Raw genomic sequence first — 15,018 nt, forward strand, 5'->3', positions numbered from 1 at the left:
CAGCACTCAGGAGGAAGAAGGAGGAAGGCTTCTGTGAGGTGGAGGCCAGCCTGGTCGACATAGTGCATTCTAGCACAGCTGGGGCTACAGAGAGACCCTTTTCTCAAAAGACCAAAGAAAAAATTGAATTTATTTTATGTGTATGAGTGTTTTGCCTGCATGTATGTACATGCACTTGTGTCAGGCAGTGCCTATGGAGAACAGAAGAGGACGTGGGATTCAGCTCTTCTGCAAGATCAGCCAGTGCTCTTAACCACTGAGCCGTCTCTCCAGCCCCTTTTCTTTTGAAACAGGGTCTCAAGTAGCCCAAGCTGGTTTTGAACTCTTTAATGTAGCTGATGACTTGAACTCTTTAAAATATTTTATTATTTTTATCTGTATGAGGGCATTGCCTGCATGTAAGTGTACCCCTGTTGTGCAATACCCGCAGAGGTCAGAAGAGGGCGTCAGGTCCCCTAGAACTGGAGTTATAGATGGTTGGTAGCCACCACGTGGGTGCAGGGAACTGAACCAGGGTCCTCTACAAGAGTAGCCAGAGCTCTTAACCACTGAGCCATCTCTCCAGCCACAGTTTTTAAGAAAAAGCCAGGCGTGGTGGCACATGTCTTTAATCCCAGCACCCGGGAGGCAGAGGCAGGCAGATCTTTCTGAGTTCAAGGCCAACCTGGTCTACATAGCAAGTTCCAAGTCAGCTGGGGCTACAGGGAGACCCTGCCTCAAAAAAAACAAAAAGAAAAAAAAAAGTTTTTAATAAAAGCAAAGGCGGGTGGGAAGATGGGAAGAAACATAAACCTGGAAGCACTGTAACGCAGAGCCATTTGCACCTGTGACCCTAGGGACCCAGCATCCTCTGACACCAGAAAGCAGCAAAGACCAGCAGGGTCCAGAAAGCCTGCCAGGCACAGAGCTCTGGGCAAGGCGATACCATGGCTCACTCTCTCCTCAGGCCGACAACTTCAAATGGTTGCAAAAAGGGCGGTGAGGGCCTACGCAGTTGGAACATGACCTTCAGACAGCATCCCCACAAGCTAGCCCCGAAGGAAGATTATGGGGTGAACAGGCATCCGCTTTCCAATCTGGCATGGAGTCAGAGCAGCTGAATCAGAGAACCAGCGATGGTCGTCACCAACCCCGAGAGACAAGGGCAGCTGGACAAACTCAAGGCAAACGCTTTTTTAATTTTGGTTGTTTTTTGACATTTTATTTTTTGTGTATAAGATATGTGTGCATATACGAATGTGTACGTGAGGGTGTGCACATTTCACAGAGTGCGTGTAGAGGTCAGAGGACAACCTCAGGCTCAGTTCTAGCTTTCCACTTTGTTTGAGACAGTCTCTGGTTGTTCATCGCTGCCTACCCCAGGCTCGGTGGCTCAGGAGCTTCTGGGGGTGTTCCCGTCTCAGCCTCCCAGCTCACTGTAGAAGTGCTGGAATTACAGAGGTGCGCTACCCCTGTGCTGGACGCGTTAGTTGTCAACCTGGTTAGAGGGAGCTGCAATTGGGGAATTGCTTCCATTGGACCGGCCTGTGGCCATGTCTGAGGGGCATCTTCTTGATTGTTGAGTGATGTGGGAGGGCCCAGCCCACTGTGGGTGGTGCCACCCCCGGGCAGGTGGGCCTGTGTTGGATAAGAAAGCAGGCTGAGCAGGGGCCAGGGGAGCAAGCCAGTAAGCAGCGTTCCTCCATGGCCAGTGCTCCAGCTCCTGCCTCCAGGTTCCTGTCCCGAGTTCCTACCTTGGGCTCCCTGATGAACTGTGTGACCCAGGAGATGTAAGTCGAATAAACCTTTTCCTCCTCAAGTTGGTATTGGTCAGAGTGTTTTGTCATAGCAATGGAAGGCAGACTAGAACACCCACCTTTTACATGGGTTCTGGGGGCTCCAGTACTTGCAAGCTCTTTACCCACTCAGCCATACTTGAGCCCCCAATTTTTTTGGTATTTTTACTTGAGACCGAGTCTTATTACACAAACCCTAGCTGACCTGGAACTTGCTATACTGTAGACCAGGTTAGACTCACAGAGATTCAAGGGAAATCCTTGAAAACAATGAATGCCTCATCCCCTGAATGCCCTCCTATGATAATTGTTCTTTAAAATGCTTACACCCTGCTGAGCACAGAGCACACACCTTTAATCCCAGCACTCGGGAGGCAGAGGCAGGTGAATGGATCTCTGTGAGATGGAGGCCAGGGAGGTCTATGTAGTGAGTTCCAGGCCATCTGGGACTACAGGGAGACCCTGTCTCAAAACAAAACAACAAGAAGTTTATGCCTATGTCTATGCCTGAGTTTAGACCACAAACCCCCATGTGCAAGACATCTCAGAGTTCCTCCTGGGCTGCACCTCTCCTAGCACCGTCCCCAGTGGCATTCTAACATCTTGCTTCCGCTGATGGAGAGGGCAGAGACGCCAGCCTGACAGCCGGCACAAAGAACCAGGGATGGAGGGGAGCCAGGTGTAGACTGCAAGCCAGCTCGGGTGTACAGGAAAGCAGCACAGGCTGACGGTTTTAAGAGGCACAAAGTGCAAACACAAAGCTGTTGTCAACACGTGACTGAGCATGCCACCAGCCCCACCCTGTGCCATGGGTTCTAAGTCAACCGAGACAGCTAGGTAGAACCGGATTTCTGCAAATGGGACTGTTGTACAACTAGAAAGGAAACTACAACTTGAACCCCACCCCCACATCAAAAATACACATGCTCTGGGATCCTCCATGGAGTCATTCTTTCCCACTAATGTGCAACACTTTGAAAATAAGAAAACTCAGAGAGCCATGGGCTCCCACGGTGGCAGATCACAGGGGAAAGTGTGGGGATCAAGGAGCTGGAGTCAGTCTCAGAGTTTTAAGGTAGCTGGAGTAGGGGTGGGGCCACCTGCAAGGAATAATGCAGGGTACAGTGATTGGGGGGATGCTTCAGTAGGCAAAGTGCTTGTAGCACAGCATGAGGACCAAATTCAGATCCCAGCACCCATGTAAAAATATGTGGATGTGGTGGCCTGTCTATAATCCCAGCACACGGAAGACTAAAACAGGGGTCCCCACCCTGCCTCAATATATAAGGTGGAGAACAGATACCAAATGCAACGTCCGACCTCCATATGCGAGCGCACACACACACACACACACACACACACACACACACAAACACACATTCACACAAAATATTGGGGGCAGGCTGGAGAGATGGCTCAGCAGTTAAGAGCACTGGCTGTTCTTGCAGAGGACCTGGATTTGATTCCCAACACCAACATGGCAGCTAACAACCATCCGTAACTCCAGTTCCAGAGGATCCAACACCCACTTCTGATCTCCTCTGACACTGCAAGACATGGGTACACCTACCTACATGTAGACAATACACCATATACATAACATAAAAATAATAAATAGGGCTGGGCGTGGTGGCGCACACCTGTAGTCCCAGCTCTCAGGAAGCAGAGGCAGGAGGATCTCTGTGAGTTCAAGGCCAGCCTGGTTACATAGTGAGTTCCAGACCAGCCGAGGCTACAAAAAGACCAAAAGTAATAATATTCATAATAACAATAAATAATTTTTTAAATATTTGGGGAGGAAAGCCAGGAACATAGTTCATTGGTTAAAGCACTTGCTGTGTAAACAGGACCATAGCTTGGAACCCCAGAAACCACATAACCTAGTATCCCAGGTGGTTGTGGTGGCCCATCTGTTATTCTGTCTTGGGGAAGCCAGAGACAGGTGATCCTCAGAGCAAACTGGCTAACAGGCTAGCCATATCGGCAAGCTCTGGGTTTGATTGAGAGGGCTTTTCTCAATGAGTTAGGTGGAACAGCATTGAGGATGATTTCCAACATCAATTTGAGGTCTCCACATGCACCCACACACGTGCCCACACACATACAGAACATGCATATACACACACATGAATATCACACACACACAGAAAATAGAAAAAGAAAAAATAATAAATAAAATTTCAAGCCCCAAGGAAAGGGAGGGGGAACAGGGTGGGCTGAAGGAGAGCAGATTGCTTCTTGCAGAGCCCTGCTGGACTGGATCCTGCTGCAGGGCTGGGGCCTGCTGCTAACCACACATGTTCCCTGCCCCACAGGAGCCACGGAAACTCAGCCTTGGAGGTTCTGATCTTCCAGCCAGAACAGCTGTTCTCAGTAGCTCACGTGGCTGGAGTCTCCTGTAGCCACTGTTTACAAGAAGTGACGTGAAGTCAGGTATTACCCGGAATTCATGGCCCAAGACTGGGTAACCTACGCCCTGGAAAAGAGAGCCCTGTAAGAAAGAGCAAAGACAACCAGAAAGGATGTGAGGCCCGAGTCTGGCTTCTTTCAGAAAATGTCCCGCTCCTGGGCACGGGACTGTTTAGGCTAGTCAGCAGCAGTCGGCCGAATCCAGCAGTGGGACCAGCACAGGTGTGTGGTCACACAGCTCTGAGGTCAAAGGTGCCAACAGGCCCACTAGGCTAACATCGGTGTGTGGGCAGGACTTGGTCCTTCTGGAGACCCCAGGGTACCATCAGAATCCTGTCCCTTTCACCTTCCGGAGGGTCCTTCGAAACTGGCTTTGGGTGCTTCCATTCACTTCAAAGCCAGAGATGGCCAGTGGAGCCTTTACACACCCCACTGCTCTGAAACATACCCTCCTGCCTGTGAGGACCCTGTGATCACACCTGGGTAACCCAGACTCATCTCGCCTCTCCAGGTCAGCTTCTGAGTAACCTTGATTCCACCACAACCTCAGTCCTCCTTTGCAAAGCCTAATATCACACAGTCCTGGTGTCAGGACCGGGATATCTTTCCAGTCGGTTTATCTGCCAGCCTCACCAAGGCAAGGACCCCACACAGGGCTCCAGGGAGGCTCTGGACCTTCACATTCACTGGCTGTCAGATGTCCGTGCAGAGCGACTGCCCTGGACGCACCACGGTGAGGATGAAGGGTTAGAACCCGAACTCCAGAAGCCCCCACTGTAAGATGCATGCTTGCATGCAGGGGACTGACTGCCTGCTACCTTGGAACTTCCTCCACACAAAGCCTTGATTTCTGGTTCTGGTATGAAGGGCTCCATCCATTCCTAACCAGGAAGACAAATGGGGGGGGGGGCAGGGCAAAAGCCTCTTCTGAAACCTTCCCAGAAGAAAAGAATCAGAGTGGCCTGTAGTTACCAGGAGAGACCCCCACCACCCACCCTGCACTCTCTGTGCTACGTGCCAGCTCAGACCGCCCTGGGTCTGCCACTGGCACTGCCTTGAGCTGGTGGTTTGCCTACAGGTGACCTCCGCCCACTGCCATGGGTGGGGAACAGTTAAGAGAAGGAACCACAGGACAGGTAGGGGAAGTGTCACCGGATGAAGCCCTGATTCCTCCCCGGGCTTTGTCACTCACTGTCAGACTGCTCAGGAGCATAGTGCCCTAAGTTCTGGTCACTTGCTCTATAGCCTACAGAAACCAGTTCGTCTGCTTTTTCCCTCAAGGCCAGAAGCACAGAGCAGGGTAAGTGATGCCTTATTAAAAGCAAACCGGGCACACTCAAGGGCTGTTTTCCCCCTACGGAGCACCTGCTGCAGCTCCTCTGAAATGCCACCCTGGCTCCCCTTACAGCCTAGCATGTCCCTGCCATGTCTAGGGGACCCAGCTTTGCAGATCAAAAAGTGAAGTCAATACAGGCAGCACTCAGTCTGCTGGAGGTCTATGGGCTCATCATTCAAGTGAGCCCATGGGGGGCGGGGGTCATGATTCTTTCGCTAGGCTGCATTTAACTCTGGGTACAGGATCAAGGCTGAAAAGAAATATGGTTACAGTTACGGCCCATACACTTCACCTGCAGGATTCCCACAGGGAAGGCCTTCGACAATGGGACAACAGGCTTGTTCTTCCGAGGAAGAACTGAGGTTTAGGGTGCCCTGGTGCTGAAACCTTGACTGTTTACCATGGGGACTGGCAGCCAGGCTGGAGGAACCCAGAGCCCTGGAGCTGCTCCCCTCCTCCTCCAACTGTCCAGCTGTCACTTTGATTACAGCCACTCCCTGGAAAACCCAAAGCCTGGGCTTCCAAGAAGCCATCTGCTTTCATGTCCCCAGACCACAAATACAAACATCCAGTCTCTCCCAAAGAAGCAAGGAAGTGAAGCCAGGAAGAGAAAGGAAACTTGGACATGTGTCAAGCTCTGGGACCAAGGAGGGACTGAACCCCGAGGTAGGAAAGTCGCAAAGCCAGCCAGGGAGTCTACAAGCGACTTAATCCAGACGAGCTTCGTCTGACTTCCACATTCTACTCATAAATGGAGCTCTTGATGTCTGTACAAAATAGAAGCGGACATTCCACAAAATAAGATTTAAACCAGGGAGAAACCATATTAATGACACCCCAAAAGCAACAGCACTGATCCTGCTTGGAGAAAGTAAATTTCCAGGAGCTAGGGGAGATGGCTCAGCCGGTAAAGTGTCTATCACACAAGCATAAGGACCCAAGTTCGATCCCTAGCACCACATAAAGTGGAGCATGTATTGCTTACTTGAAGTCCCAGTGCTGGGAGGTGGAGACAGGAGGATCCCTGCGGCATTCTGGTCAGCCAGTCTAGCCTAATCATCGAGCTGCAGGCCCCAGTGAGAAACTCTGTCTGAAAAAATGAGGTGGATGTCTCCTGAGGAACATAATCTGAGGTTGGTCTCTGGCCTACACACACACACACACACACACACATACATGCACCTGCGCACATGTGAAAACACATACACACACACAAAGAAAATGAATTGTCAATGATGTCAAAAGACATCTGTAAGGTAAGTCCTTCCTACCCAGAAGTCTGTAAAGGGGAGTAATGTGCAGTAGCAGACTACTGATATGAGTCACTCAACCTCAGTAAGCCAGCCCATAATAAGTCAGTGTGCAAGCCAGCGCCTACCAGATGGTGCCTTCTCCTTCTCCAATGGCCAGCCCAGAAAGACCCTGGCAACCATCCTGCCTGTCTCAGATTCATAGTCCACATAGGTGGCGGGTTTTATGCATTGACTTTTTATTTTTTTAAAGTGGTTAGGATTGAACCCAAGGCCTCAGGCATGCCAGATGAGTACTGTAACCACTGAGCTACAGTCCCCAACACTCTCTTCATTGTTTCATTTTGAGAGAGTCTCACTCTATCGATCAGACTGGTCTCAAACTCATGGTCTTTCTACCTCAGTTTCCCAAATGCTGAAGCGTACAGCACCAAGCCCAGCTACTCACTGACTTTGAACACCTGCACATACCCTCTGCTGGTTGGACAGTAGCTATGGGTTCTTTTGACCCTTCCTCTATACCGTGCTCAAGTCCAGAAGTTACTTCAAGCAGACATCAGACTAGATCTTCACGTGGCCCGATTTCTCTCCTCCTCTGAGGATAGTTATGTAAATTATAAGGATTGAATAAAGGGCAAGTTTCAGATCCAAGTTCACCAGATTGCTCATAAGAACAGGTCTATTACAGATGCAAGGCCAAGTGTCCAAAGGTAGGATAAAACGAAGATTACCATAAGGGGCTGGCAAGATGGCTTAGTGAATTAAGGAACTTACCGCCAAGCCTGACAACCTGAGCTCAATCCTTGGGACCCACATGGTAGGAGAGAACTGACTCCCTAAAATTGCCCTCTGACCTCCACATATGCACCTCCACCATCACACACTAAATAAATAAATGTAATTTAATTTTTCGAAAATTATTTTATTGTGTAGGGGGGGTGACCCCCTACACCTTGAGTTCCAGGTCAGCCCCTAAAAACATTTCAAATCACCATTAGGTCAATGGGTGGTGGTCAGAAACCATCACGTCTAAAGTGAATAGAAATCCAGCATCCTTGGGTCTTTCTCCCAAAGTCTGCAATTTGGTACAATTTGGTTGGGCTTTCTTTCCTGTGCTTGGGCCGCCTCAGCCACCGTACACCTGCAATACAGATCCGAAGTGCCATCCAACAGGCATCAAGAAAAGCAGCCTCTACAAACCCTTCACTGCAGGAGTGCCCCTCCCTCCCTGCACCTTCAGGCTATGTCAAATAAGTATCAGGCCTGTGAAATCTAAAAAAAAAATTCCCAGTTACAAGGAGGGACAAGCTGGAATCTCATTGGGGATTTGTGTTGCCAGGTAACCTGATCGACCCTGGTCCCCAAAACAGCCTGGAGGACCCAGCCCCAATCCAAGTTACAAGGGTTAAGAGTATGACCAGGCCTCCAGGTATAGACCTTGTAACCTCAGCTACTCAAGATCCTAAGGCCGAAGGGTCACAAGTTCAAAACCTGCTATGGCTACCCAATGAGTCTAAAGTCAGTGTGGACGGTTTCATGAGGCCTGGGTATGTAGCTAGAGGATCCTAAGGCCGAAGGGTCACAAGTTCAAAACCTGCTATGGCTACCCAGTGAGTCTAAAGTCAGTGTGGACGGTTTCATGAGGCCTGGGTATGTAGCTAGAGGTAGAGTGCTTGCTTACGATGATGTGTGAGGCCAATCTCGTGCCACAGAGGAAAGGAGCTGGATTCGGATCATCTTTCTACTCAGTGAACCACCTGCACAGGGATCAAAGAGAACGCTGCGGTCTGGGGGACTAGTTCTCACTTAGAACCCGGGCTGCACTCAACCTCCGTCAAAGAGGCTTCTTTTCGCAGCGAGCAGTGGACAATGCAGAGGTATGTAACTGGTCAAAACGCGGACAAGAGACTCAGTGCTCAGCCCTATACGGGACATCTTTACCAACACTCCACCCCGAGCCAAGGCTTGGGCAGCATGAGGAGAGGGCAGAAAGAACGGAAAAACCGGAGGATGGGGAGGAGTGTGAGACACGGTGTTCTGGACATGACATGGCTGTTACACTCAGGACCCTCATGAACTCACAGCAGCCGTGGTGACCCGCACAAGATTAAGCTGGTCCAAACTCACACATAGATGGGGAGAGGATCACCAGGTCCCACTTCTTACTGAGGAGCTAACTGTAAGTTGATAGGTACTGGGAAGGTAGAATTATTCCTTTCTGAGGGTGTGTCCACTGGTAGGTTTCCTGTGTTCCAGAGTAGGTTTCCTGTGTTCCAAAGGATCACCCACACCCATACATATATGGGCATCACTAATTAGACTGAGTGGGTTAGCTGTGAATTCAAGGCCAGCTTGGTCTACACCTTGAGTTCCAGGTCAGCTAGGGCTATAGAGTGAGACCCTGTCTCAACAATCAAATAAAGAAAAAGTTAGCAAGTACTTACCATATGCCAGCACTTGGGGCCTCCTGTAATCCTCCCAACAAGTCCTTGAAGAACTAAGGCACAAGAGAATCACCTAAGAACTAATACGGGTGTAATTTGAACCTAGGGTCTATCTTTGGAGGCCATGTGGGGTTTTGTTTGGTTGTTAGTTTGGTTTGGTTTGAGACAGAATGTTACTCTGTAGCTCAGGTCACTATAGAGCCCAGCCTGTCCTTGGGCTCACAGGAGTCCTTCCAACCTCACCCTCCCCAGTGCCAGGACTGCAGTCACAAGACACCATGGCCCATGATTTTATCACTGCACCTTGTCAATCAAACCTAGGGGCGGAGAGGCCAGGGCCAAAGAAAGCAGGTTCCAACGCCAACCCAAAGGCTGTCCATCTGTCCATCCTCTCAAACCTGAAGACGTCAAAGCCAGGACTGCTCTTCAACACGAACTGGTCCCAGCATCTAGTGCTACAGACGTACCCCACTTCCTCCCATTTTATGAATCACTGGCAGAGTGTGAGCATGAGGATGCTGCAGCCAGTCACAGGAGGGGAGGCATGGGACAATTTGGTGGGCCATCTGGGGCTCTGCTGGGTCACTCCTAATGGGGGAACTCGTCACCTCTCGGTGTTTCCACATAGAATGGGGATAAACTGGATCTGTTAGATGGCTTAGCAAGTAAAGGCGCTTGCTGCCAGGCCTAACAGCTTGAATGTTGTTTGATCCCTAAGATCAGCATGGCAGGAGAGGTCCAACTCCTGGAAGTTGTCCTCTGACATCCACAAGGACACTAAGACTGTGACACACACTCGCACAATTAAATATAATTATTATTTTTTTAAATGGTAAAGTGTTCATGGTGGCCCAGGTCTTTAATTCCAGAGCTCAGGAAGTAGAAGCAGGCAGATGTCTGTGAGTCTGAGGCCAGCCTGGTCTACATAACAAGTTCCAGACCAGCCAAGGCAACACAGTGAGACCATATCACAAAAAGAGGGGGGGGGGAATAAACCACAGCCCTGTTCATGGGCCTGTTTGGGGCACCATGTGATAATCAGGAGCTATTAACCATCACCATAACCAGGCCAGGCATGGTGGTGGAGGCTTTTAATCCCAGCATTAGGGAGGCAGAGGAGGCAGAGCTCTGTGAGAATGTGGCCAGCTTGGTCTACATACTGAATTCCAGGCCAGTCAGAGATACTGGGAGACCCCGTCAAACAAGCCAAAACCAAACAAAAATCACCGAAACTTCCAAAGGACTGCACAGCTCCTAAGGCAGAGACTTTAAGTTTCTGACACAGCGGTGGCCCCAGTGCCCGTGTCTTTGAACTCTCACCCAGACGTGGTGACGTGGACATTTCTAAGAATCACTCGCCCTCTCTATCCTCACCAAAGAATGAGAAATCTCTGGCAGCAAAGGTACCCTCGGGATCTAGTGGCCCAGTCAATCCAGTTTCCACATGAACTTGACAAAGGCCGCGAAACAAACTTTACCCGGAGGAAAGAGACACTTTTCTCCACATCGTTTCTATTCTTTTATTTCTGAACAGAATCTGAACTAGATCGGGGCCAACACATGACACCAACTTCCGAGTGTAGGAATAACAGGATTTCGGTTCTCACCGCGTTCTGGCAGAGCTCCGCGGGGTATTTTTAGCAATCTTAAATTGTCCTTTTTTCTTTCTTCTATCCCTTTCTTTCTCTTGAAGGAAAGAACAGAGGCGAGCCCAGGCCAAAAGGAGGTGAGGACCCAGAAGGTGTGGGTCTTAAATCGCCCACACCATCCCTGCCCCCCACGCCACCCCCACTGGCCGGGGACGCTGAGAGCACACGCCCCGGGACTGCAAGGTACACTTTGCCGGCTCAGCCAGCCAGTGCCGGAACCCCACAAGTTCTTATTCGCATGCTCAGACCTAACAGCCAGACAAAGACCGCAAGTGCCCGGGCCCACGGTTCCAGACGGGAGAGGACCCAGTCTCCTCCAACTGGGCCCACTCCCGGCGCAGGGAGCCCCACGGGCCACGGAGGGAGTCCCCAGGGCATCCCCGACGAGATCGGGGTCCCTCGGCATCGCCCCCGCCCCGTGCGTCCCTCCGGCTGGTCCCGGGTCCCTCCGGTGCCCCGCGCTGCAGGCCCGCGCCGCTCGCGCCCGGATCCCAGCGCAACCGGGCGCCGCTGCCCCGTCCCGAGTGGACCCCGAGGGTCCCAGCCCGCATCCCCAGACGAGCCCAGACACTCACCCGGGTCCCGCCGCGGGGGCCGGAGTCGCGTCGGCTCCGGGAGCCGCCGCCGCCACCGCCACCGCCACCGCCACCGCCGCCTCCAGCCAGGCGCGGCGGGGCGGGGACGTGGAGAGGCCCGGCCCCCGGTCCGCCCGCGCTCCGCCCCGGCTCCCCTCGGGGCCCGCCCAGGCTCGCGCCGCCCCATCCCCAAGCCGGGTCTCCATCCCTGGATCCCCGCCGGGCGCCTGCCCCTGGTCCCTGGCTGGCTGCATCTCCTGGCCTCTCCGCTCGGAGTACCCGGGACTCTGCACTGCGTCGGAGCCCTGCGCCCTCGGTTAGGGAGGCGGCGCTTTTCAATGCCCGCGTGCGCGCTCAGCCCCTGCGCTCAGCTTCCAAGTTCAGGGCTACGAAATAATGATGCGCACCAAGGGCCTCCGTCCTCCTCCGAGGACCCCTCACAGACACGCCCGAGGCCCCCAAGGCTGGAGGTGAAAGGCGGGAGCCCGGCGGACTCCCCAGACCCGGCATCCCCTACCCTGCGTGCCCGCGTCCCAGGGCTCGAAGGTGCCCGGCGGGGCGCACGACGGCCCTACGGAAGCTGAGTCCGGGCGGGGCAGACGCGGATGCAGGGCGATGAACAAATCACACATTTCTACTTTGACGTCTTTGCTAAGTGTGTGCGTGTGAACCGCAGCCAGCCGGCAGCGTCCCGCTGCGCTCTTGGAGCACGTGGCCCAAGCTTCGCCGGATGTTGACGGTGTAGCCTAGCAACGAGAGATGGCGGAGCCGGAGGACCAGGCTGGCGGGTAAGCCGGGTGGAGGGGATAACTGGTGGTGAACCAGCCGGGGTCCTTGGTCTTCTGCACCTAGGTGTCCCTCCACCCCCGCGCGCCTTCCTTTTCGCTTCTCTGTCCTTTTTCTTACTATCTCTGTCCCTTCTCCCCACTTTCTGGGTCTTTTCAACCCTCCCTGCCCCCCCCATACCCTTTCTCTCGTCTCACCTCAGGTCCTTTGTCCTTTCCTACACCCCCCACCCCCATCCCAGGCCCTGCCTCCCTCTAAGACTCGGGACTCGTGCACCCTGCGGTATCCATAACAACCACCTTGCCTGACAGTCCAGGCTGCAAAACAAGGCATGGATTGGAGAGATGCTGACCCGCATTGTAGGGGTGGAGAGAGGAGGGGAGGAACACTTGCTGTGTCAGAGACTGGACAGACTCCGCACCTCCCTCTTTCACGAATGGGTCCCCTGTAATAGACTTAGGGGACAGGCAGACCCCAACACCGAGTGTACCTAGCAGATGGGATTGGCCAAAAAGATGCTGCTGCCAGAGCTCTGCTAGTCTTTGTGTGAAAGAACAGAAACCTCCTTAGACACTTTCGTGTTGTTTCACTTTTTTAATTTTTGTTTAAGTATTTATTTATTTATTTGTCATTTTGAGACAGGGTCTCCCAGTAGCCCCAGCTGGCCTGGAACTCACTGTGTAGATCAGGCTGGCCTCGAACTCATAGAGATCCTCCTGCCTCTACCACCCAAAGGCTGGGATTAAAGATGTGTACCAGCATGCCTGACTTTTGTTTCACATTTTAAAAGATTTATTTTTATTATATGCATGTGTGAGTGTCTGTGTGTAGATGTGTCCACCTGAGTGCCTGCATCTGTACGGGACACCTGGTGTGGGTGCTGGGAATTGAACTCTGATCCTCTGGAAGATCAGTCATGCTCTCAACTGCTGAGCCATCTTTCCAGTCCTCACAGTTTAAAAAAATTTTTTAATTATGTGTATCTGTGTGTGTGCGTGTGTGTGTGCGTGTGCGTGTGCGTGTGCGTGTGTGTATGCAGTGCCTTCAGAGGCCAGAGGTATCCAGGTATCCCTTGGAGTTGGAGTTACAGGTACTGTGTGTGAGCTGCCCAACATGGATGCTGGGAATCGAACTCGGGTACTCTGCAAGAGCAATACACTGTCTTAACTTCTAAGCCATCTCCCCAGCCCCCAACCCTCGTGTCACATTTTTTAAAAAAATATTAAATCTCAAGCTGGGAGTGGTGGTGCACACCTTTAATCCCAGCACTTGTGAGTTCAAGGCTAGCCTGATCTACATAGCGAGTTCCAGGACTGCTGGGGCTACAGGGAGACCCTGTCTCAAAAAGACAAAAATTAAATTAAATTAAAAAGATTAAATCTCGAAGAGGCAGTTGCAGTAGCAGAGCCCACTGGCTCTGTGTGTGCGTGTGTGTGTGTGTGTGTGTGTGTGTGTGTGTGTGTGTGTGAGTGAATGTGAATGTAAGCCACCACCGAAGCAGTGGACGGTTTGTTGAACCAGTTAGCGCTCCGAACACGTCTCTGTTCGTCAGGAATGTGGCAGAGGACACCAGGCAGACAACACCAGGTCTGAAGACTTGTGGCAAGAATTTGGTCGTTATGGTCCCATAGTAGATGTATATGTTCCACTTGATTTCTACACTCGACGTCCAAGAGGATTTGCTTATGTTCAATTTGAGGATGTTCCTGATGCTGAAGATGCTTTACAGAATTTGGACAGAAAATGGATTTGTGGGCAACAAATCGAAATACAGTTTGCACAGGGGGATCGGAAGACACCAAGTCAAATGAAAGCCAAGGAAGGGAGGAGTGTGTACAGCTCTTCACGCCGTGATGATTATGACAGATACAAATGTTCTAGAAGCCAGAGTTATGAAAGGAGATCAAGGAGTCGGTCTTTTGATTACAACTATAGGAGATCTTACAGTCCTAGAAACAGTAGACCAACTGGAAGACCATGGCGTAGCAGAAGCCATTCCCACAATGATAGATTCAAACACCGAAATTGATCTTTTTCAAGATCAAAATCCAATTCAAGATCACGGTCCAAGTCCCAGCCCAAGAAAGAAAAGAAGGCTAAATCACGTTCTAGGTCTGCATCTCACACCAAAACTAGAGGCACCTCTAAAACAGATTCCAAAACACACTGTAAGTCTGGCTCAAGATATGAAAAGGGATCAGGGAAAGAAGAACCACCTAGATCCAAATCTCAGTCAAGATCACAGTCTAGTCTAGGTCAAATCTAGATCAAGGTCTTAGACTAGTCCTAAGTCCAGTGGCCACTGATAGTACAAATCATGATACTTTCTAGGCACTTATTCATTTACTCATAGTTTGGTATACTTAAATGACCAGGACTACAATGTTGCAATGATGCATTTAAAAAAACAAAAAAAAACACTTTGTTAGTTTCCATGTACCAGGCAATGGTTATAATTGAAATGATATGCTGTTAAGAATCCAAAAAATAAAATAAAATAAAAGATTAAATCTCAGCGGGCATGGTGATATATGTCTTTAATCCCAGCACTCAGGAGACAGAGGCAGGTGGATCTCTGTGAGTTCAAGGCCAGCTGGTCTATATAGTGAGTTCCAGACCAGCTGGGACTACAGGGAGACCCTGTCTCAAAAAGAAAAAACAATAAGTCTCTATGTATTCACATGGAAACATGTCCTGTTTACCTCACATGAGAAGACAGATTGCAAACCAATAAAGAAGGGACTCCAGTTTGGAGGGAGAAAGAATGCAGTTGTACCCTAGATGTCTGTTACTG

General features: G+C 51.0%; 2 protein-coding genes and 1 pseudogene across 6 annotated transcripts in view; 2 read left to right on the plus strand and 1 right to left on the minus strand.

Moving 5' to 3' along the window:
• Tbc1d16 (TBC1 domain family member 16) overlaps positions 1–11,560 on the minus strand; it is a 104,504-nt gene extending 92,944 nt beyond the window's left edge. For all 5 annotated transcript variants that reach the window (XM_008849676.3, XM_017802342.2, XM_017802343.2 and 2 more), the window contains exon 1: positions 11,439–11,560. The gene's annotated coding sequence lies outside the window, so the exon portion shown is untranslated. The remainder of the gene's footprint in view (positions 1–11,438) is intronic.
• A 119-nt stretch (positions 11,561–11,679) lies between these two features.
• Positions 11,680–15,018, plus strand: part of Ccdc40 (coiled-coil domain containing 40) — a gene marked incomplete at its 3' end in the record, with an annotated part of 41,298 nt that continues 37,959 nt past the window's right edge. Inside the window, exon 1 of the mRNA XM_029554354.1 lies at positions 11,680–12,226. Coding sequence (XP_029410214.1) covers positions 12,198–12,226 — 29 coding nt within the window. The remainder of the gene's footprint in view (positions 12,227–15,018) is intronic.
• LOC103747308 lies at positions 12,661–14,721 on the plus strand (annotated as a pseudogene).

Source organism: Nannospalax galili, unplaced genomic scaffold (genome assembly GCF_000622305.1).
Source record: "Nannospalax galili isolate Female #2095 unplaced genomic scaffold, S.galili_v1.0 scaffold945, whole genome shotgun sequence".
Lineage (NCBI taxonomy): Eukaryota > Metazoa > Chordata > Mammalia > Rodentia > Spalacidae > Nannospalax > Nannospalax galili.